The following is a 24,832-nucleotide window of genomic DNA, read 5'->3' on the forward strand; positions in this document are numbered from 1 at the left end:
CCATTTTGAGTTAATTGTTGTGGAGTGTATAAGGTCTATGTCTAGATTCATTTTCATGCATGTGGATGTCCAGTTGTTTCAGCAGCATTTGTTGAAAAGATGGTCCTTTCTTCATTATATAGCCTTTGCTCCTTTTGTCAAAGATCAGTTGACCGTATTTATGTGGGTCTATTTCTGGGCTGTCTGTTCTGTTGATCTATATTTGTCTATGTTTTTCCATCAATATCATGCTGTCTCGATTATTATAGCCTTATAATGTTTTGAAACTGGGTAATATCAGTCCTCTTTCTTCTTTTTAAAATTGATTTTGTTTATATGTATAATTGTATGTTTATGGGGTATAGTGTGATGTTTCAGTGCATGTATGTGTACATTGTATAATGATCAAAAGGGGGTAGTTAGCATGTCTGTTACCTCAAACTTTTATTATTTCTTTGTGGTGATAACTGTTAAGACATTCTTTTCTAGCTGTCTTGAAATATACAATACATTGTTATTAGCTATAGCCACCCTACTATGTAATAGATGACTTTGTTTTTTTCCTTCAATATCGTGTTGACTGTTCTGGGTCTTGCTTCTGCATGTAAAATTTAGAATCAGTTTGTTGATATCTACAAAATAACTTGCTGAGATTGTAATTGTAATCACACTGAATGTATAGATCAAGTTGGGAAGAACTGACATCTTGACAATATTGAGTCTTTCTGTCCATAAATGTGCAATATCTCTCCACTAATTAAGTTATTTGATTTCTTTCAGAGTTTTGTAGGTTTCTCATACAGATTCTGTACATATTTTGATAGATCTATAGTTAAGTATTTTGCTTTGGTGGAATGCTAATGTAAATGGTGTTTTACATTTATGTATTTATTTACATTAATTTATTTAATTAATGAGACAGGGACTCACTGTGTTGCCCAGGCTGGAGTGTAGTGGCATGATTATGGCTCACTGCAGCTTTGACCTGGGCTCAAGTGATCCTGAGAAGCTGGGACCACAGGTGTATGCCACCATGCCTGACTACTTTTTTTGTTGTTGATTGAGACGGAGTCTCGCTCTGTCACCAGGCGGGAGTGCAGTGATGTGATCTCGGCTCACTGCAACCTCCGACTCCCTCCTTTAAGTGATTCTCCTGCCTCAGCCTCTGTAGTAGCTGGGATTACAGTCATGTGCCACCATGCCCAGCTAATTTTTGTATTTTTAGTAGAGACGGGGTTTCACCATGTTGGCCAGGATGGTCTCAATCTCCTGACCTTGCGATCCACCTGCCTCGGCCTCCCAAAGTGCTGGGATTACAGGCACATGTCCGGCCTGCCTAATTTGTTAAAAAATTTATTTTTTGTAGAGATGGGGTCTCACTATGTTGCCCAGGCTAGTCTCAAATTCCTGGCCTCAAGCAGTCCTCCTGCCTTGACCTCACAAAGTGCTAGGATTATAGGTGTGAACCACTACCCTGGCCTGCTGTTGTATTTTTAATTTGAAATTCCACTTGTTCATTGCTAGTGTATAGGAAAGTGATTGACTTTGACTTTAGTATATTAACCTTGTATCCCGCAACTTTGCTATAGTTGCTTATTAATTCTAGGAGTTTTTTTGTTAATTCATTCAGATTTTCTACACAGGCGATCCTGTCCTTCCTTCAAAATCTGTATACTTTTTTTCTTTTTCTTGTATTTTTTCATTATCTAGGACTCCCAGTACAGTGTTGAAAAAAAGTGGTGAGAAGGAAAATCCTTGCTTTGTTCCTGATCTTAGTGGGAAAGCTTCAAATGTCTTACCAATAAGTATGTTAGCTGTAGGCTTTTTTGTAGGTATTTATTAAGTTGAAGAAGTTCCCTTCTAACATCTTGTTACTTAAAAAAATTGACATTTTTCGTCATTTATTTGGTTTTAGTTTACTTTTTCTTTCGTGGTAAATTTAAGTCTCCTAACTAAAATAGAGGTTTTTAAATCTTTGCATATTTGGCATCTTTGTTTTTTTTTTTTAAAGACGGGGTCTCTCTCTGTCATCCAGGCTGGAGTGCAATGGCATGAGCAGTAGCTGTGCACTGCAGCCTTGAACTCCTGAGCTTGAGGGATATCCTCCTGCCTAAGCCTCCTGAGTAGCTGGAACTACAGGTTCATGCCGGCTCATTTTTTAAAAATTGTAAATTATTTTTGCAGAGACGGGGTCTCTCTGGGTTGCCCCCGGTGTCATTAAGTGGTCACTTTTGGTCTCAAGTGATCTTCCTGCTTCAGCCTCTTGAGTAGCTGGGATTATACGCGTGAGCCACTGTTTCTGTTTTTTTTTTTCCTGAAGATATTTTGGTGCTGTGCTTTTTGGTACGTGAAGATTCATGACAGTTCTTTTCCCATTGTGGTTTACACCACTCTTCCGTAAGTGCCCTACTTTGTCTTACTTCAGACGAATTTAAGAATATTAGTTTTTAACAATGTATATTAAAGGAACTATTCAGTTACTTATGACCGGGTCACTTCTCAAGTGCGTAGCCATTCTTAATCAGCATCAGGACTAAAGCCATGCCGCCTCCCGCTTCCAGGGCTGAACTGCCTTCTTTCTGGGCTAGCTAGGGCAGTAGGACATGCACCCCAGTGGGTGTTTTGCTGTGAGCTCTGAAACAGGGCATGGCTGTTCCTTCCCTGACCAGGAGCAAAGCTCATTTCGTTCACAGTTTCACAGTACCACAGGATGCCAGCACAGAGCCCATCCTTTTTTTTTTTTTTTTTTTTCTTCCAATCAGGTGTGCTTCACTTTTAGTGGTGAGAAGCTGGAGTGTTTTTCTCCTTTTTTTTTTGATTAGGAATTTCCTTTCGTCCTGGGCGTAGGGAGAATAGGCATCATTACAGCTTTCTTTTATTTCACTCATCCCTCTGACTCTGTCTCTGGAAGAGACAACTTCAGAGGAGAACCTACTCCTCGTCCTACTTTTGAAACTAGAAACACAGTCTAATCAGTTCTGTGATGTTTGCTTTGGTCTGTTGTAGTTGTATTCGTATTTTCATAGTGTGTAGCTTTTTTTTTTCTTTTTTTTTTTTTTGTGAGGCGGAGTCTTACTCTGTCACCCAGGCTGGAGTGCAGCGGCGCGCTCTTGACTCGCTGCAACCTGCATCTCCCGGGTTCAAGCGATTCTCCTGCCTCAGCCTTCTGAGTAGCTGAGATTACAGGTGTGTACCACCATCCTGGCTAAGTTTTGTATTTTTTGTAGAGATGGGGTTTCTCCATGTTGGCCAGGCTGGTCTTGAACTTTTGACCTCAGGTGATCCGCCTACCTTGGCCTCCCAAAGTACTGGGATTACTGGTGTGAGCCACCATGCCTGGCCCCAGTGTGTAACTTTTATTTCAATAATAATACTTACATCTGTTTTTAAATTATTAGCCTTACTTCTACTCTTAAATGAATTATTTGCCATTAGTCTTATCCTATGCATTTTGGTTACTTGATTTCCTTTTCTCCATTTTCATGCTTTCTTATCTTCTACTTCTGCACTAACACCCTGGATCTTTTCTTTCTTCTTTTTTTTTTTTTTTTCTTTTTGAGACAGTGTCTTGCTCTGTCGCCCAGGCTGGAGTGCAGTGGCCCCATCTTGGCTCACGGCAACCTCCACCTCCCAGGTTCAAGCTGTTCTCGTGCCTCAGCCTCCTGAGTAGCTGGGATTACAGGCGTCCACCACCACACCTGGCTAATTTTTGTGTTTCCAGGTTTTGCCATGTTGGCCAGGCTGGTGTTGAACTCCTAACCTCAAGTAATCCAACTGCTTTGGCCTCCCAAAGTGCTGGGATTACAGACCTGAGCCACTGCACCCGTCCTTCCCTGGATTTTATGAAACGATTGTGTTTCACCTTTAAACATAATTTTTTAAAAATTCAGAAACATCCTTTGATCAAAACCTTCTATTCTTCCAGCTTCCTTGGTCAAGTACTTTTGTTGCAGCTACTTCTCTGCCATGAACATTAGCTTATTGAGGTCTTTGCTTCTCCTGTCCGTCAGCCTACCCTTAGTTTCATTTTTCTCCTAATCTACTTTGGTATCATGGCCAGTCATTTCACTCACTCTTGCTAATACCCTAAACCAGTGCTTCTCACACTGTGGTCAGGGGCTTCCTTGGGATTGATGTTGAAACCGTGGGAGTAGTTGATGTTACCTGTGAAGAGCTTGTGGAATAAGAATAGACGAGTGCTCAGCCCAGAAATTATAGAGAAGATTGTTTAAAGGCTGGCAGGAAAAGGGTAGCTTGTGAGGGAGCTTGGGAGAACAACAGAGAGGGAGGAAGACTGCTGACAGAAGTTGCTGCATAGAGCTCAGCAAAAATCATGAAGTGTAATTTTCCTGTTAGGTTTGCTGACCACTTTGAGTTGGTCGATGAGTGTGAAGTTTGATGAGTGACTGGAAGAGGAAGTGAGTGGTTTAAAGGTAGAAGTCTGCAAGTACAGGCTATTATTTTGAAGCGCTTGGCTGGAAAGGGGAGGAGAGAGGCTAGGATATCTGTTAGAATCATCAAGCTTCTAATATTTCTTGGGGACTCTACCTGCATCTGCCTCAGCATCTAGGAATCTGGCTCTCATGTTTTACGGCATCACCAGACTGCCAGCACTGCTGCGGGTTTTAGCTTGGACTTGCCTGGAACTTTAAAGGCCATTTAATCTTACCTTGCCTCTCATTTCTGTTATATTTGCTCCATTTATTCTCCCATGTGATTTACATACTCCTTCTCTCCTCACTCTCCGTATGTATCTGATTTGATGAACTTGTTTCTGTTGCACTGAGGAAATAGAAGCCATCAAAAAAGTAGTCAATGTTTTTCTGCCTTCACCACACGTAACTACCTGCAACTGAACTCAAATATTCTGTCTCCTCCTTGTTCTCCTCCTTTTAATTATGGATAAATTTTATATCACTCCTACAACTTGAGCACGTAACTTCAGCAATTATTTCTTTTTTCTCTTGCATCAATAATTTTTCTCTCTACTGGATTATTCATATAATCGTTTGTAATGCTTTTTCTTTTTTTAAAAAAACCCTTGACTTCACATTCCCTTCACATTTTGTTTGCTCCTCTTTATAATCAAACTCCTGGAAAGTTCTGTGTACTTGCATTTCTGTTTCCAATTATTCTTCTTTCTTAATCTACTTCGGGGTTTTACCTCCACTACTCTATCAAATATCAACTCTTGTCAAGGTCGCCAGTGACCTCCATGGTGCTAAATCCAGCTGTCAATTCTCAGTCCTCATCTTTCTTGGCCTGTCAGCAGCATTTGACACTGTTGATAATTCCATTTTCCTAAATAAACTTGCTTCATGTGGCTTTCAAGCCATCTAGTCTCTTGGTTTGCCTCCTCCCTCGCCGACTGCTGCTTCTCAGTCAGCGTTTGTGAATCCTTCTGTCGAGCTGATTCTAAAGATTTGAGAGCTCTAGATCTCTATTCTCAGACTTCTCTTCTCTGGCTATCCTTACTCCCTGGGATGGAAATCTCATCTAGTCTCAGGACTTCAAATATCATCTGCTGATGATTCTAAGGTTTTAAAAAATTTATGGCCTGGCCCTTTCTTCTGAATGTACAGATTTTTATCCAACTGCCCATCCAACCTCTTGACCTGAGTGAATTATATGTATGTCAGATTCAACAGTGTAAGCTATACATAAATTTCCCTCAAAACTACTCCTCTTGTAATCTTTCCCGAGTGCTGAAATGGCAACTCTGTCTCTCCAGTTTCTCAGGCAAAGAATCTTATATTTATTCTAGCAAATCTTATCATATCTGCTTTCAAAACATACCCAGAACTCCATCTCTTCTGAGCACCTCCTTGCGCAGGTCCGAGTGGCTGCTCTCGGCTTCCTGCAGTTCTCTGTTGTCTGCTCTCATTGCCTCTGTCCTGGCCCCTTTCCAGTTTATTTTCTGTGTAGCACTTATAGGAAGCCTTTTGCACTGTGTCAGATCCTATCACCCTCCACTCAGAATCCTACAATGGAATTCTATCTCGCTCAGGGTAAAAACCGACACAGTACCTGAGTCTTGCATGACCCGAATAGTGGGCTCCCATTATTCTCTGACCTTGTCTCTTACTTCTGCCCCCTCATTGTTTGAGCACACCGGAGCCATTATTGCCTCTGATCCTTGGCACTACTGTTCTGTCTGCCTCAAATCCTCCCCCCTTCCTCTAGATTTCTGCATGTCTTGGCCCCTCTTGTCCCACAACTCTTTCCTCAGATGTCACCTTATTAGTGAGACATGTCCCCACCCCTGCTGGCACTTCCTGTTCCTCTAAAGTTGCATAATTGTCATCTGACACACTTTATATGTATTTATTGTCTTTTTCTAGCAGTGTACTGTAAACTCCATGAGGGCTACAATTTTGCTCACTGCTATGTCCCAGTTCCTAGAAGAATCCCTGGTATACAGCAAACCCACAGTAAATAATTGTTGAGTGAATGAATTTAAATCAGCCTCTGTCCTACATTTTAATTCCCTTAGTCATCTAATATCTCTGACTTTAATCTCATAATTCACTGTGTTTCTGTCTTCTTTCCATTGCTCTTTTAGCCTTACTCAGACTTCCATTCCATTGTAAAAATTTCCTCCTTATTCTCAACTTCTTAGAAGACCCCCTCCATTTACATTTCTTCACCAAGAACTGGTTTTCCTCTTGGCCCATCTTCTACACTCCAACTAATTTTGGGAGAAGATAGCGATGCTGTTAACATTTTCTTGTCTAGTCAGTTTTCCCAACAGGTCATTAGCTTCCAGCGGCAGGGGATCTTTGATGCCCGTTGGTCCTTTTGGTTGCTGTCAGTATTGTCTTCTGTTCCTCTCCCTTGTGTATTGAGAGAGCTTTGGCACACAGCTAGTAGTCTTCTTCATTCTCAGTTTGTCGTTCATGCATGATGATGTGCAGGGAATGTCTACTGTCCTGGTCCAAAGTTGTTCTCAGTCGTATGGCCACCAGTACTTCTTCAGAAATCCATGCATGGATATTCTGTAGACTTTATCATCACTCAGAGTGGTTTCATTTGAGAGTCTTCAGTTTTTTTTCCATGTTCCACAATAAGCTGTGGCAGACCTTTATTTCTAGCACACTTGGTCTTTGACTGTAACGAGATCTCCTGTTCCTTGACCCATCCTTTTTTTCAGTCTGTCATTCCCCAGATCTGATAGAAATTCAATTGAAATTAAACAATTAACCTGATTAAAAAATGGGCGGCCGGACACCGTGGCTCATGCCTGTAATCCCAGCACTTTAGGAGGCTGCTGCAGGCAGATCACCTGTGGTCAGGAGTTCGAGACCAGCCTGGTGAAACCCTGTCTCTGCTAAAAATACAAAATTAGCCAGGCGTGGTGGTGTGAGCCCGTAATCCCAGCTACTTGGGAGGCTGAGGCAGAAGAATCACTTGAACCTGGAGGTGGAGGTTGCGGTGAGCCAAGATCGCACCATTGCACTCCAGCCTGAACAACAAGAGTGAAACTCCATCAAAAAAAAAAAAAAAAAAAAAAAAAAAAGGGCAAAGGACTGGAATAGATATTTCCCAAAAGAAGACATACAGATGGCCAACAGGTATATGAAAATGTGTTCAACGTCACTAATCATCAGGGACTTACAAATCAAAACCACCATGAGCTAATCGCCTCATATCTGTTAGAGTGGCTGTAATCAAAAACCCAAAAGATAACAAGGGTTGATGAAGATGTGGCGAGAAGGGAACCCTTGTACATTGTTGGTGGGAATGTAAATTAGTATGGCCATCATAAAAAACAGTGTGGAGGTTCCTCAAAAAATAAAAAATAGAGCTGCCGTATGACCCAGCAGTACTTCTCCTGGGTATATTTCCAAAAGAAATGAAATCAATGTGTTGAAGAGATACTTGCCCTCTCATGTTCATGACAGCACCATACAATAGTGAAGTTCTTGAATCAACTTAAGTGTCTGCCAACAGATGAGTGGATCAAGAAAATGTAGTGTATTCAAGGGAATACTATTCAGCTGTAAAAAAGAAAGAATCTTGTCATTTGCAGCAACGTGGATGAACCTGGAAGACATTATGTTAAGTAAAATAAGGCAGACACAGAAAGACAAATACTGCATGGTCTCACTTATATGTGAAATTTAAAAATGTTGAACTTTTGGAAACAGTGAGTAGAATGATGGTTGTCAGGGACTAGGGGTTGGGGGCTTGGGGAGATATTGGTCAAAGGGTACAAAATTTCAGTTAGGTAGGAGGAATAAGTTTAAATCTATTGTATAACATGAAGACTATAATAAATAACAATGTATTGTATTTTGAAAATCACTAAGTAGATTTTAAGTGTTCTCATCACAAAAAATTATAAATATTTGAGGTAATGAGTATGCTGATTAGCTTGATTGAGCTATTCCACAATGTATCTTATTTTAAAACATTTTGTACACAGTAAATATGTATAACTTTTATTTGTCAATTAAAAAAGCAAAATTAGGCTGGTTGCAGTGGCCCACGCCTGTAGTCCCAGCACTTTGGGAGGCTGAGGCGGGCAGATCACTTGAGGTCAGGAGTTTGAGACCAGCCTGGCCAACATGGCAAAACCCCGTCTTTGCCAACAAATACAAAAATTAGCCAGGCATGGTGTCACACACCTGTATTCCCAGCTACTTGGCAGGCTGAGATGGGAGAATCGCTTGAATCTGGGAGGGGGAGGTTGCAGTGAGCCAATATTGTGCCACTGTACTCCTGCCTGAGCAGAGTGAGACCCTGTCTCAGAGGAAAAAAAAAAAAAGCAAAATTAAAAATACAGAATTTAATACTATCTTAAAGAAATCTCTTCTTCAACTGCCTTTTGTTTTGATATGGGGTATACTTATTGAATAATTATTTCCCACCCCCATTGATTTGTGATTCCATTTGTATGTGAAACTTTTATATAGTGGAATTTGTTTAATATATCTGTCAGTGTTTGGTGCCAGCACCTTCTTTAAATGAATTGAAGCTTTTGATAATGTTTTAATATTTGGTAGTGTTAGTAGTTTCTAATTGACTTTATTTTTCAGAATTATCAGTGGTGATGGTCTGGTTCTTCACACTTCCACATGATTTTGAAAAATATTTGATCAAGATCAAGTTACGGAAAGAAAAGTCTCCATTGGGCTTTTTTTGTTTGTTTGTTTTTAATGGTATTAAACAGGACTAATTGACTAGTTCATATAAATTAATATTTTATTAAAACTTTTTTTTTTTTTTTGGAGATGGAGTCTCACTCTTGTTGTCCAGGCTGGAGTGCAATGGCGTGATCTGGGTTCATTGCAACCTTCGCCTCCCGGGTTCAAGCGATTCTCCTGCCTCAGCATCTCAAGTAGCTGGGATTGCAGGTGCCCACCACCATGCCCTGCTAATTTTTTTTTTTTTTGTATTTTTTAGTAGAGACAGGGTTTCACCATGTTGGCCAGGCTGGTCTGAAACTCCTGACTTCAGATGATCCACCTGCCTTGGCCTCCCAAAGTGCTGGGGTTACAGGTGTGAGCCACCACGCCCAGCCTATGTTTTATTAAAACTTTAATGAGTAAAATGTCCAACATTTTAACTTTTTAGTAGTTTAAATCCTTTTTTTCCTGTAAATATCACAGATATATCTTCTAGTATTTAAAAAAGATATGCAAAAAAGTAAATGATCCGTTAACTTTGTTTTGTTTCAGATATGTTTCCTTCTTTTTGCCATTCTCTACGTCGTTTCCTACTTCATCATCACAAGATACAAGAGAAAATCAGGCAAGTGGAAACATTTCAATTAAAACCTTTGTTAGAATGCCAAATGGTCTAGGCATGGTATATGGGATATATTAGTACACTTCAGTGTCATAGTGCATTGAATATGCCGGTGATTGAAGTAAGCAGTTGTCTGGTACTAAGAGACCTAAAAATAACCTCCAGGGAATTTGACTACTCTTAGAGTCATCCTCTTAGACCAGAGTCCTTGTTTATCACAATTCTTATGTCCAACTAAGAATAGTGCTAGGCTATTTAGTGTCTGGGAAATTCCAGAGTTTATAAGGATATTTGGTTCCTTGTGAGCGGCTCTGACTTTGAATGTTTAACTCATCCACACCCCATACCTTTGCTGGCTACTAGAGCGTGTGGTAGATATTTAGAGTCTCCATAATACCATTTAGTATCCAATTACCGGCATCTTGTATTATCCTTTTATTCTTTCACATATATCCTTATCCAGCCAGAGGGACTACCATATCTTTACTCTTTTTAATGAACTTTGTGCTCATTAATTCAGACTTTTTAGGTCAGGGTTTTATAAGTACCTAAGCAATTACCTTACTATTTTTTGTTCAATCTCAGCTGTTTTCTGAAAATCACAGAATATCTGCTTGTGATGTTAGGCTAATAGTAGGTGCTGTATGAATACTTAATGATTTCTTAATATTATGCTATCAGTTTAAACTTGTGGGACTTTTGAGAGAAATAGGTTCTAGTGCCTGCTCTAGTGCATTACTTTAGTACTGTTACTTGGCTCTGTGACTGCACTTGAAGTACTCCATGGATTCTATAATCTCTAAAATTTTTGAAGATACAGATTCAAAATAGTATCGTAGCTATAAAAAAAATTCATTGGCATGGTTTCATGGACTGTAGACACAGAAGGAGGGAGAGAGAAAGAATGACTGTATATAATTGCATCTTTCTAAGTGAAATTAGAGGTTGGTGAGTGGGAAAATTGGAGATTTATTAGATCATTTTTAGAGTAATGCAGGAGTGGTGGGAGAGTGATAAGGACCCTGGACTTAGTTGGTAGTGTGCTGGAAATAGAAGTGAAATGAATGTGGAGATATTAACACATTCTTTAAGACTTGATTTTTTTTTTTTTTTTTTTTTTTTTTTGCGATGGAGTCTCACTGTGTTGCCCAGGCTGGAGTGCAGTGGCGTGATCTCGGCTCACTGTAACCTCCAGCTTCCAGGTGCAAGTGATTCTCCTGCCTCAGCCTCCCTAGTAGCTGGGATTACAGGCGTGCACTACCACGCCCAGCTAATTTTTGTATTTTTAGTAGAGACAGGGTTTCAATATGTTGTCCAGGCTGGTCTCGAACTTCTGACCTCAGGTGATCTGCCTGCCTTGGCCTCCCAAGGTGCTGGGATTATAGGCGTGAGCCACTGCACCTGGCCAAGATTTGATGATTAATTGGATGTGAGCACAACAGTATATAAAAATTAATTGTGACTATATTCTTTTGTGGTCCCTTTGGTTATAAAAGTTCTTTTGGGAATCTTAGAATTAAGAATGGAGGTGGACTAAGAATGTCCCAAATATACCCTTGATACTGAAGCAGGTGGGTACTCAGAATTCCAGAGACCTGAGCAGAGAGTCTTGGAGGACCTTAGGCATATAAGAAGGAGAGACCAGGAGGGTTTGTGGTATTTTTTTTTGTTTGTTTGTTTTGAGATGGAGTCTGGCTCTGTCGCCAGGCTGGAGTACAGTGGTGTGATCTCGGCTCACTGCAACCTCCGCTTCCTGGGTTTAGGTGATTCTCCTGCCTCAGCCTCCCGAGTAGCTGGGATTACAGGTGCCCACCACCACACTGGCTAAGTTTTGTATTTTTCGTAGAGGTGGGGTTTCACCATGTTGCCCAGGATGGTCTCCATCTCTTTACCTCGTGATCCGCCTGCCTCTGCCTCCCAAAGTGCTGGGATTACAGGCATGAGCCACTGTGCTCAGCCTGTGGTATTCTCACAATTGGGCAATCTCTTTAGCTTATAAGTTTTTTTTGTTTTTTTTTTTTTTTGAGACGGAGTCTCGCTGTGTCTCCCAGGCTGGAGTGCAGTGGCGTGATCTCGGCTCACTGCAAGCTCCGCCTCCCGGGTTCACGCCATTCTCCCGCCTCAGCCTCCCAAGTAGCTGAGACTACAGGCGCCCGCCACCACGCCCGGCTAGTTTTTTGTATTTTTAGTAGAGACGGGGTTTCACCATGTCAGCCAGGATAGTCTCGATCTCCTGACCTCGTGATCCACCCGCCTCGGCCTCCCAAAGTGCTGGGATTACAGGCTTGAGCCACCGCGCCCGGCCAGCTTATAAGTTTATGTGGGAGGACAAAAGAGATTGCTGACAGGCATGAGCAAGGAGGAGAGTAGCAGAGTGAAGGCCATCGGCTACTTAAAAAAGATCAAGCAAACTTTATATATATATAATTTCAAATGTATTTCAGTATATTTAATATATTTATATATAATTATATATATTTTTATTATACATTATATGTAATTTTTATTTTTAAATATATGTATATATACACATATACACACAATTTTTTTTTTGAGATAGGATCTCCTTCTGTCCCCTAGGCCAGAAAGCAATGGGGCAATCATGGCTGACTGTAGCCTCGACCTCCTGGGCTCAAGTGATTCTCCAACCTCAGCCTCCTGAGTATCCTGGACTACAGGCATATGCCACCATGCCTAGTTAATTTTTAAATTTTTTTTGTAAAGATGGAGTCTCCCTATGTTGCTTAAGGTAGTCTTGAATTCCTGGGCTCAAGAGATCTGCCCACCTCAGCTTCCCAAAGTGTTGGGATTACAGGCGTGAGCCATTGTGCTCAGCCAATTTCTGTTTGTAACAATAATTATGAGTTACTGAGGCAGTAGTATCCAAGTTATTTAGGATGGTCCAGGAGATTCCTTGTTACTATTATTAATGACAAATGCAAATTATGGAAAATTAGATGAGTTCTATGTTTCTGAATTTTAATTTTATAGTAATTTTTGTTGGCTGTTAACCAGAAAATTTTATTTATTAGCAGTTTCACTTAACATTGTATAACAATTTACTTTGTAGTGGTCCTAAGGTTCTACTAAGTTTTATTTTCTTGAGCAAATTTTAATTTACATATGGTGGTTTTATTAACAGGATTTTGTTAATCAAAACATCCCATTTTCTATATACCATACTGCTGGATTTAATAAGATTTAAATTTAGATCTATGCTGAATCAATAATTGCCTTTTGTTTATATTGTGTTTATAGTTTTAATAATGAAACATTTTGTTAGAAGATAAAGGAATATTAATACATTAAATGTTTTTGCAGATGAACAGGAAGATGAAGATGCCATCGTCAACAGGATTTCGTATGTATTTTAAAGCTCAATTGTTCTGTTTCTGATTCTGAAGTCATCAATTCTCAAAATCCAATTCTAATTTTTGGACAGAAGTATGGAAAATATTCACCCAGCACATTACAATAGCTTTATCATATAAATTTTAGAAAGCACGCATAAGCAAATATGCGTGGATAATTTAGCACTGATTGTCTCCTATTGAAATTTGCATATTTAAGGAGCTGACAGATTTTATCTTCAGGGGATTAAATGAGGAAATGGCCTTAATTTAATTGCCTGGTCATAAGGAAGAAGACTCTTGGCTGTCTGCACATTCTGCTGAGAAGACTGTGATGTTCTTGAACCAGGCAGCAGACGTCTCGGGTTAACTGAGCCTGTCTGCCGTGAGCAGGAAGGTGGACCCAGACTGTCTTGTAGGTTCCTTATGTACACCAGTGAGATATGATAGGGAGGCCTTGTACTTTTATTGAAGTATCAATAAATTTTATTGTTACTTTTATTGAAGTATCAAACTCAATGGAAAGCAGCGAATTCCTTTCTGTTAGTTTTTGCTTAAGTGTGAAATTGCACAGATGTGCCTGTGTAGGAAAGTTCTGTATTCCAGGATTTTTTTATTGATACATTAACATTCTTTTGAAATTTCAAGTTTATAGAAAAGGTGGAAGTAGAAGAAAAAGTTTTTTTACTCCAACTGTTTAGAAGTTGCTCATCTGATGCTTCATTTCCTCAGGATACTTCTATGTATAATTCCTCTAAACAGTGCATTCTACCTAGGTATCAAAATGGTGAAGTTAGCATAGACAGCAGTACCATTCATACTCCATTCAGACTTACTAGTTATCCCAATAATGTCCTTTCTGTGGTGAAAGGATCCAGTTCAGAATCACACACTGCATTTGGGTGTCGTGTCCTTTAGTCTCCTTCAGATTGAAACACTTCTTCAGTATTTCCTTGACTTTCCTGACCTTGATATTTTTGAAGATTATTAGGTAGTTATTTGGTTTTGTCTGATCTTTCTTCATAATTAGTATCAGATTATGCATCCTTTGCTTAGGAGGATGAGGAATTAAGAAAAGGGGAAGAGGAAGAGAAAGATTCTATGTGCTTTCACATACTTGTACATACATAGAGATAAATGCTTCTACATACAATGGAATAGTATTCAGCCATAAAAGAAATGAAGTACTGATATGTGCTGCAATGTGGATGGACCTTAGTAAGTGAACAAAGCCAGACACAAAAGGCCACATAGTGTACAATTCCATCTATAAGAAATGTCCAGAGTAGATAAAAGCAGATTGATGATTGCAAGGGGCTGAGGGAGAGGAGAATGGGGAGCAGCTACTTCATAGGTTTGGCATTTTATTTTGGTGTGATGAACATGAAAGAAAGAGGTGATCGTGCAACATTGTGAATGAACTGCACACACCTGAATTGTTCACCTTAAAATGGTAAGTTTTTGTAATGTGAATTTCACCTCAGTAAAGAAATTAATAACTCCCAGCTAGTAAATGACTTGACCCAGCCTGATTTGTTTCATAACTGAAAAATGAATATAAATGGATTGTGATTTACTAGATTTGGTAATTTATTTTAAATGACATAGGGAAGCTAGATAAGAAACAAAAATAGCTGTAACTTTATGCTGAAAATTCTTTCTTTGTCGCTTTAAAACCTAGGCCCAAAACTTGATGTTCTAAATTTACAGAATTAGGGGTTTTAGTTTTATTCCTGGCCCTGTGACATTTGTGAAAATTAAGTGAATAATTTTTTTCCTCTGTATAAATTAGTGCTCCTTTAAAAATTCACTTCACTCACCTCACAAAAGCTACAACGAATAAGAGACTGAATAAAAGGTAGATATTCTCTCCATGTGAAACCCTCTAGGTGTGAAGGGCAAGTGAGATACGTACCTTTCTCCTCTCCATTCGGTCTGGTGCCACCTGTGGTGGTACATCCACTTCAGTGTACTTGTAGATCCATAATTTATAAATGGAAAAGAACACAGCACTTTGTCTTTTACCCCTAAAAGTACGTTGAATGACAATAGGGTGATGTGCTGTTTCCTTACGGTAGATGCCCAGGAGCATCTTTATCTGCTGTTGGGGCAGCTGGCACAACATGTGCAAGGGGTTTGGGTTTTCCGAGTCACAGGTGGTTTCCATATCCTGGGGATGCATACAGAAATCCTCCTCCTGAAGGTCAGTGGGTTCGTATAAAGTGGTGATACAGTTAGGGGAGGGGCATGGGGAAGAGGGTCACCTGAGAGAAGGAGTCTGACCTAGTCTCCCCTGTCTTTCTTCCCTACCCCTGTTGATCTCTTTGTCTTTTGCTGTGGTAGAATGAGTGAGAACTGATGAGTTAGGGTGACGTGGGTTCAAATTCTGGACCCATGATTAACTTGAGTCCAGAAGAGATTGAGAAATATTCACTTTCTGTGTATGTAAAACAGAGTTCCCACCTACTTTGGAGTGCTGTTGTGTGGATTAAATAACATTTGCCAAAAAACAAGACAAAACAAAAAAACCTAACTAGGGTAGGGTGCTTGATGCACAATAGGTATGAAATTAATGTTTCCTCCACCTAAAGGCTTTTGACCTGTTTTGTCTGCTTAGAATTCTTTTTTTTTTTTTTTTTTGAGACGGAGTTTCACTCTTGTTGCCTAGGCTGGAGTGTGCAGTGGCGCAGTCTCAGCTCACTGCAACCTCTGTCTCCTGGATTCAAGTGATTCTCGTGCCTCAGCAGCCTCCCGAGTAGCTGGGATTACAGGTGCCTGCCACCACGCCCAGCTAATTTTTGTATTTTTAGTAGAGATGGAGTTTCATTATGTTGGTCAGGCTGGTCTCGAACTCCTGACCTCAAGTGATCCACCCACTTCAGCCTCCCAAAGTGCTGGGATTACAGGCGTGAGCCACCGCGCCCGGCCTGCTTAGAATTCTTTTCTGTCAGATATCCCACTGAATTCACTCTCACTTTCTTCAGTTTTGTTTTGCTTTATGTTTTTCCCTAAGTCTCAACTTTTCAGTGAGGCCTTCCCTAAGTGCCACACTTAATATTGATGTCCTCCTCCCCATTTCCAGTCCTCCTTACTGTTTTCCTGTAGCACTTATCTTTAGTATATTATGCATTTACATATTTAATGTTTTATTGTTTATTGCCTGACTCTTTCCAGTCCAGGATAAGCCCTCCTTGGGCAAGAATGTTCGCTTGTGTTCCTTCACTGTTCTCAGGTGCCTAGCACAGTGCTGGTACAGGGGAGCAGGCACTCTGCAAATACTTGTCTAGTGAGGGAGCCTCACCTGAAAGACCCCCTGAGGTAGAATCTCCGAGATGGGCTTTAACAAAAGCTCCATGGGTGATCCTGATAGTGCTACTGCTTAAGAACCACTGGTTTAGAGTGACGTATTAGAAAGCCTAGTTCATGCAGCAAATGTTTATTGATTAGCTGAGATGAAGACTTAAGATTGAATGCTGGTATGCCAACATTTCACAGATGAATGTAAAATGTCACTCAATTTGTTACTTTTCTGTTGCCCAGAGAATCAGACCTCTTGATGATACTTGGGAGGGTGTGAGCAAAATGTGAAATACGAAACTTTCTTTGTCATCAACACTGTATACATCTTATTGAATAATTTTGAATGATTTAAATTCAACCATAATGAAGTCTTGTTTCCACATGTACTTCCTGATTAGATATTATCAACCTGTTAAACTTTAAGATGTAAAGTGGCAGGTTTTGGTTATGATTAGTTTTTTTAAATTAAAAATATATTTTGAAATATTAACCCATGAAATACATTTTTATGATAACCTGTATTTTGCAGTGGAGTTTTAAAAATGTGAGGTCTTTAATTTTATTGGTAACTACAAATAAATAAAAAAGCATTTATTTTTTGTGTAAAAAAATTGAGTGTCACATTGAGTCTGAGATTGAAAAATGAGGAAGAGGGAATATTGTAGAAGTTGGGGGAAGAGTTTCAAGAAGGAAGTAGTGCTTATCAATTTGAAATGTCATAGAAGGTCATATTCAGATTGCAATTAAAAGGTATCTGGGCCGGGCGCGGTGGCTCAAGCCTGTAATCCCAGCACTTTGGGAGGCCGAGACGGGCGGATCATGAGGTCAGGAGATCGAAACCATCCTGGCTAACACGGTGAAACCCCGTCTCTATTAAGAAATACAAAAAACTAAGCCGGGCGAGGTGGCGGGCGCCTGTAGTCCCAGCTACTCGGGAGGCTGAGGCCGGAGAATGGCGTGAACCCGGGAGGCGGAGCTTGCAGTGAGCTGAGATCCGGCCACTGCACTCCAGCCTGGGCGACAGAGCGAGACTCCGTCTCAAAAAAAAAAAAAAAAAAAAAAAAAGGTATCTGATGGATTTGACCACAAGGAGCGCCTTTTTAGAACTGGGTGAGGAACAGAAGTCCTACTGCAGTGGGCTAATAAAGTTGAGGATCAAGAATGAGTTCTGCTTCAGAAGCATTTTGAAAGAGCAGAAGCACCTGAGGATATTTATTTTTGGCTGGTCAGCAGCTAGAGGGAGGATGACTAACCGGTGAAGCAAGGCCCCTGGAGACGGCAGAGGTAGAGATCGGCACAGGTGAGCAGGAGGTTGACAGATAGGAGAATAATTGTGTCCGTTGGTAGCTTTATCAGGTGGTAAGTATGAAGGGATCGTACCCCCTTTTTCACTCTGAAACAGGAGATTCAGTCATTTTCTGGCAGTGAGGAGCAGCAGGGCCATGGTAGAAAGCTTAGGAAGAGCCTGATTGTGTTAGTCTGTTTTGTGTTGCTATAAAGGAACACTTGAAACTGGGTAGTTTATAAAGAAAGATTTATTTGGCTCACAGTTCTGCAGGAGGTACAAGCATGACAGTACCATCTGCATGGCTTCTGGTGAGGCCTCAGGAAGCGTTTACTCAGGGTGGGAGGTGCAGGGAGATCAAGATTGAAGAGGAGATGCCAGGTTCCTTTAAACAACCAACTCTCTTGTGAACTAACAGAATGAGAACTCACTCATTACTGTAGGGTCTGCTCCTATGATCCAATACCTCCCATGAGGCCCCAGCTCCAACACTGGGGATCACATTTCAGCATGAGATTTAGAGGGGACAGATATCCAAACCATATCACTGTTAGGAACAACACTCAAAATCCTAAGGAAATTGAACACTCAAAGGATTCTTAGCAGAGCAATTTTATTTCTGTGCAGAGGGTGCCTCCTTGGCCAGTCGCCATGAGAGCACACCTGAACAAAAGGGCACGAGATCTTTTATTCCTGACGCAAGTCCTGCCCTGTACCCTTTCCCCATTGGCTGGGGTCGGATTGTACAGTCTAATCCTGGTTGGCTAAACATTTGATTTTTTTTTAGATAAGGTGGGCACATAAAAGAAAGTGGAGAGGAAAGGGGAAGGGGTGTCTAATGAGCTAGAAAGTTAGTCCTCTTTCCAAATAAGGAAAGGAATGTCAGCTGGTACTGATAACGCCTGGTACTGTGGCATGCCTGGGCATCTAACAAAGGCAAGAAGGAAAAAAAGGTGGAAAAGGGAAAAGGGGGGGTACTATGAATTAAAGAATAAAAGATTGATCAAGTTATTTGAAGAGAAACCTCATCATATCCCATATCCCTGATGATGGGGGTTAAGAATAGGAGATGAGAGACTCATAATCCGAGGATCCTGATCCTTGTTTACTAACTCAAAGTATATGAAAGCGTTGTGGAGTGTTAAAGTGATTTAAGGTGGTTTTATTGTTTTAATTCATCATCATCTTGCAAAGACACTTCACAATATCTATAGATAGGGCTTTTTTATTTTTACACTAGTTATATTCAGTGACTAGTTATATTCAGCATCTGAGTGCATGCCCTCATCACCTTATTTTATTTAGACAAAGGTTTATTTTATTCTCTTCCCGGTTGGATTAAGGAGATAGTTACAAATGTCAGATATTTGTGGAAACACTTGTCTTATTACTACCACAATTAGAAAAGATGCATTACTCTGAAGATGTAATTTTTAAAAATAATGCTCCATTTCAGAAGGTGAAGTTGAGGAATGCTTCACAGGGCAAATGACGTTTGGGATCTGTCTTGAAATTCATGTATGAGTTTGCCGTGCAACTTAGAGGGTATTCTAGGGAGTGAGTAGACTGTGCAGAGGGGCAAGGAGTCCTGAAAATCTATTTCTTGTTTGGGCTATGAAGGAGTTAGGTAAGTCTAAGTGTATGTCAAAATGGGACATGGTGAGAGAAGAGCCTGGAGAATTATGTTGGGATAGCCGTGCGGGACATGGAATGGTGAGATTTTGGATTTGATCTCAATTTTATTACGGGAAGGAATGATAGCTATCGGGATAGCTTCCTCCCGTGACTGGAGAAGCTTGCTGGAGACCGCTTGCTGGCTGGTTGCTGCCAGAGTTGGCTGTGGACCCTGAGACAGCACTTGTCTGAGGGCTTTTCCCAGGAAACAGTGTCTATTCAGCAAAACGAATTTACAGAAATTCTATATCTGATTTCAGTTGTATTTTTGGTATGTATCATATGGTCTACATTTAAACATTTATCATTGATTTACTGAACCAACGAATCCTGGTTATTTTTGGCTTTTAAGTAGGAATACACTTCTGTTGGTTGCCACAAGATGGCATTGGCCTCAAAGTTTCTCTGTTAGATGTGTTTTTGGGTATTTAGTATTTTTTTTTCCTGCTTTTTAAAAATATTTTCTTACATTTATTTTTACTTTCTTCCAATATTAACTTTAATAGAACTTTAATATCCATTCTATCTCTAATATTGGTGAAGTTCTTTTTTCCTTTGCCAATTTATTCTTGTAAAATCTTTTAAAAAGTTAGGTGTTTGTTGTAAAAAATAAGTGTTTCAGAAATGTATAACTGAGAAGGTGAAAGCCCCTTATAATCCCTCCTTTCTATGGGATTGTTACATATTATGCTGGATTTCTTTTGTACCTCTGTATAAATATGAATTTGTTGGGGGGAGAGCATGTTTTACATTTATTGTTCATGCTTTTCTTCATTTTTTTGGTTGACTTATTTTAGATATTGTTCCATATTAGTACCTATTGAAGCTATCTTATTTTTTTAAATGACAAAGTAGTGCTTTAAATATGAATAGTATAATATTGTTTAATAGTTTCCTGTTGTGTATTACTATAATTTATTTAATCTTTACCCATTAAAGAGATGTCAGGCTTTCTAAGTTTTTTTCCCCTCTAAAGTAAACATTTTAAATTAAATTTTTTTATACTGCTTTCACAGTAATTTTTTCACTTCAGTTGTTGCATTGCTGTTAGCATATGTTGTCAAAGTTGTTAAATGCAATTGTGAAATAAATACTTATATTTCAAAGAGGAATGAACTGCAATTTTTTCTTTGTAAAATATGTGAAGTACTGTGTCTTCAGTGTATGTTTGTCTTTTAGGTACTACTTGCTAGACTTACTGATATTTTCATAGAGTAAGGAGTTTTAGAGTTTATCTAGTTTAACTTCTAGGCCCATATGTGTATCATTTGTCTCCCAACTACATGTATTTAATAAAATTCTTAATATAATGCTTTTTTGATTAAAACATTAAGGAGTTTGCATTCTTTTTGATGACTTTCATGTTCATTGCTTTTTCCGATCACTTGTGACGATGACTCTCCTTTCTTCCAGGTTGTTTTTGAGCACGTTCACCCTCGCGGTGTCAGCTGGGGCTGTTTTGCTTTTGCCTTTCTCAATAATCAGCAATGAAATCCTGCTTTCTTTTCCCCACAACTACTATATTCAGTGGCTAAATGGCTCCCTGATTCATGGTTAGTATATGTTGCTTAATATAATCACAATCAGTATTTTATTTTTTTACTGTATCATATTTTTAGATTTTTCTTTTCTTAGTTTTCTTCATAATTTGTGACTTCCTCCCGTAAATGATTTGGGTCTTTAATAATGTCAGAAAACCAGATTTTACTTATCATTTCTATGTTTAATTAGTTGTGAAAGTCTTTTCTCTTAGTCAAGAAGCAGTTTTTATACTTACGATTTTGATAAATTCATTTCAGTATTTAGCAAGAGAATTTTGGTTTATCTGAATATGTCAGAAGAACTCAGCCTCCATTTAAGAACTAGAAAACTGGCCAGGCATAGTTGCTCAGGCCTGTAATCCCAGCACTTTGGTAGACCGAGGGGGGTGGATCTCCTGAGGTCAGGAGTTCAAGACCAGCCTGGCCAACATGGAGAAACTCCCATCTCTACTAAAAATATAAAAAGTAGCCAAGCGTGGTGGCGCACGCCTGTAATCCCAGCTACTTGGGAGGCTGAGGCAGGAGAATCACTTGAACCTGGGAGGTGGAGATTGCAGTGAGCCGGGATTGCACCATTGTACTCCAGCCTGGGCAAGAAGAGTGAAACTCCATCTCAAAAGACCTAAAAAACAGCAGCTATAGTTTCTATTTTATTTATTTGCTAGTAGTTTCTTTAGTCATTTCAAAATATAGAAGGGGAAAAACACTCTATGTCAAGTACAAATAGGTATCGTGGTGTATTGCTTTGTAGTCTTTGGGCAAGCCGCTGTCCTCTCGCCACGGTTTCCTATTGTCTTAACTGGGATGATAAATAAAACCCAGCTTGCCGGCTCGTTTTTGGAATAGGAATGATGTATGTAAAGTAACTGTCTTTTAGTAGGCACTTAATAGGTGGTAGCTATTATGATAGTTATTTAGACTGTGCGGTGTTTTCTTCTTTCTGAAGACTCATTGTTTTTACAAGTCAATTTAGTGTATGTAAACTGAACTCTTGTCTCTCATAGAACATACTGGTGTAATTCTTTTTTGAGGCGTTCTAATTTATTTTTATTTTTTTAATGTTTTAATTTTAATTTTTGTGAGTACATAGTTGGTGTATATATTTATGGGCTATATGAGATATTTTGATACAGGCATGCAATGCAAAACAATCACGTCAGGGTAAACAGGGTGTCCATCACCTCTAGCATTTATCCTTTGTTAAGATTTTGTCATTATGTGTTAGAACTACAGCTCTTAGGAATTTGGATATCTTTCTTGCTCATCATGCCCATACCCCTCTCTCATTTTATTAGTGTTGATTTGTGTTACTAGTAACTATATTGCTAGTTATTATTTTGTTAATGTTATTACTTGTTGGTGTTATCAGTGTTAATAATTATTTTAATTTGTTTTGTATTTCAATTTCTTCATCTCGTTTTAAGGTAAAAGTGTTTTGAAAATTTTTTTTCTTAGTAAGAACCTTATGAGTTAATGATTAAATGTCCTTCTTTGACAATATTTAAGCTAAGTTGCCATTTGACTTAAAAAAATATGTATCAGAGATAGCGTGTTTTCATTACATTTGTATTATAGGTCAGGGAATTTGGGATTTCTGAGTTAACATAAAGAAGTGTTGGGATCTCAAATCCAAGGAAAAAAATGGAATAACTTGCCTGTGTAGTAGCGTTACAGTTAAGTATGCTTTAGTTTTTATAGTTGGCATTTTGCATTTGGAAAACATCCCTTTTTTTTTTTGAGACAGGGTCTCACTCTGTCGCCCAGCCTGGAGTGCAGTGACATGATCATGGCTCTCTGCAGGCTCCACCTCCTGGGCACAGGTGATCCTCCACCTCAGCCTCCCAGGTAGCTGGGACTACAGGTGCATGACACCACGCCAAGCCAATTTTTGGTATTTTTTTTATAGAGTCAGAGTTTTGCCATGTTGCCCAGGCTGGTTTTGAACTCTTGGACTGAAGTGATCCTCCCACCTTGGCCTCCCAAAGTGCTAGGACTAGAGATGTTGCCAAGATGTCACTTTTTATGTGTGACACGTGATTACTGGAGTTGCTGTAGAAGGCTGTGGTGCATTAGACTAATAATGTATATTCTTTTTTCATTGCTATTATGTTCATGGTGCTGTAATCCAGTGGAGGAAAAGAGCAAGTTTAAATTTAAGAGATTACCAGTTTTATATGTAAGACGAGTATATTTCCTGTCTCCTGTTGTTTGAGAAAACGTAGAAGACAGTTTTTGTAGGTCGTGCTACCTTAGCAATCCCTTAAGCTTTTGCTGAGACTGTGGCCCTATATATTAAGAACAACAGCAACACCAACCACTCCGTTATTTTTTTTCTGTTCATAAAGTAGTGTGTGTGCACTATACAGAATATGAAAAATACTAAAATGTACAAACAAGGAAAAATCCACATTTTTTTAGCATGTGTGTGTGTGTGTGTGTGTGTATATATATATATATAAATTTTTTTTTTTTTTTTTAAGATGGAGTCTCACTCTGTCGCCCAGGCTGGAGTGCAGTGGCATGATCTTGGCTCACTGCAAGCTCCGCCTCCTAGGTTCACGACATTCTTCTGCCTCAGCCTCCTGAGTAGCTGGGACTACAGGCGCCCGCCACCATGCCCGGCTAATTTTGTTGTATTTTTAGTAGAGACTGGGTTTCACCATGTTAGCCAGGATGGTCTTGATCTCCTGACCTCGTGATCCGCCTGCCTCGACTCCCAAAGTGCTGGGATTACAGGCGTGAGCCACCGCGCCTGGCCGCATGTGTATATTATGTATAGCATATGCAATTTATACCTTTAAAACCTTTAATATTATATTGTGTTTTCCATACCTTTTATGTTCTTCGAGACCAGTTTTAGTGGTGTAACCTGAGCTGTATATATGGCAATATATTAAGCTAGTGGTTTTCAAAGGCTATTTCGTCATTTTAAAAGGTGGAACCATTTATCCCTCCAGTGACTTGCTACCTGCATTTTTCAGATTTGCAATAGAAAACGACTGAGTTGTTCCTCAGGTACCAAACCCACCCTGTCCTGTTTGTGGAACATTTCACTTAACCAGTAAACTGTTGTTGAGCATCTAGAGGATTTTTAAATTTTAATTATTATTTGGGTTTCTGACAATTTCTTTACATGGAAATTAGAATGAAAATTATTAGGCTAATGAGTATTATTGCTAAACTGTTTTCTAGAATTACTTGTTTATATTCTCTTGATTGACCATGAAGGTGCCTCTTGTTTTTAGCCATAAACTTAATAACAATGGATATTAGTATCTTTAAAATCTTTTCCATTTTCATGGATAGAAGGTTGTTTCTCATTATTGTAATGTTAATTTAAAAAATTTTTAGTGAGATAGGACGTTTTAATTTTAATTTATAAAATATAGAAAAATAATACATATATCATTTTATTTTCATTTATTTATTTTTATTATAATTTTTTTGAGATGAAGTGTTGCTCTATTGTGCAGGCTGGAGTGCAGTGGCGCAATCTCTGCTCACTGCAACCTCTACCTCCCGGGTTCAAGCGATTCTCCTGCCTCAGCTTCCTGAGTAGCGGGGACTACAGGTGTATGCCACCACGCCCAGATAATTTTTATATTTTTAGTAGAGACAGGGTTTCACCATGTTGGCCAGGCTGGCCTCAAACTCCTGACCTCAAGAGATCCACCCTCTTCGGCCTCCCAAGTGCTGGGATTACAGGTGTGAGCCACTGTGTCCGGCCCATGTATCATTTTATTTGATTAATGTTTTTGCCCTTTTTTGTGGTTGTTGCTTTTTTCATATTGAATTTATGATCTCTTTATGTGTGAACACGTCAGCTTTTCATTCAATTTTTATACATGTTTTTCTGATTGTTATTTTGCTTTTTAATTTCAATTGCCTTTTTCCAGAATTTGAATATTTTTTATAATATTTGGTTTTTCTTTTTCTCTTTGGTGTCTCTAATT

The 24,832-nt window shown here is 39.3% G+C and overlaps 1 protein-coding gene across 9 annotated transcripts in view; it reads left to right on the forward strand.

The window, feature by feature from the left end:
* The window catches only part of LOC105474973 (limb development membrane protein 1), a 212,401-nt gene that overhangs the window by 35,742 nt on the left and 151,827 nt on the right, over positions 1–24,832 (forward strand). For 7 of the 9 annotated variants that reach the window (XM_071094175.1, XM_071094177.1, XM_071094178.1 and 4 more), the window contains exons 2-4: positions 9,660–9,732; positions 13,051–13,090; positions 20,752–20,891. In XM_071094175.1, the coding sequence (XP_070950276.1) occupies positions 9,660–9,732; positions 13,051–13,090; positions 20,752–20,891 (253 nt within the window). The remainder of the gene's footprint in view (positions 1–9,659; positions 9,733–13,050; positions 13,091–20,751; positions 20,892–24,832) is intronic. The other 2 variants (XM_071094179.1, XM_071094176.1) reach the window with 1 other exon arrangement.

This window comes from Macaca nemestrina, chromosome 4, assembly GCF_043159975.1.
Source record: "Macaca nemestrina isolate mMacNem1 chromosome 4, mMacNem.hap1, whole genome shotgun sequence".
NCBI classification, from domain to species: Eukaryota; Metazoa; Chordata; class Mammalia; order Primates; family Cercopithecidae; genus Macaca; species Macaca nemestrina.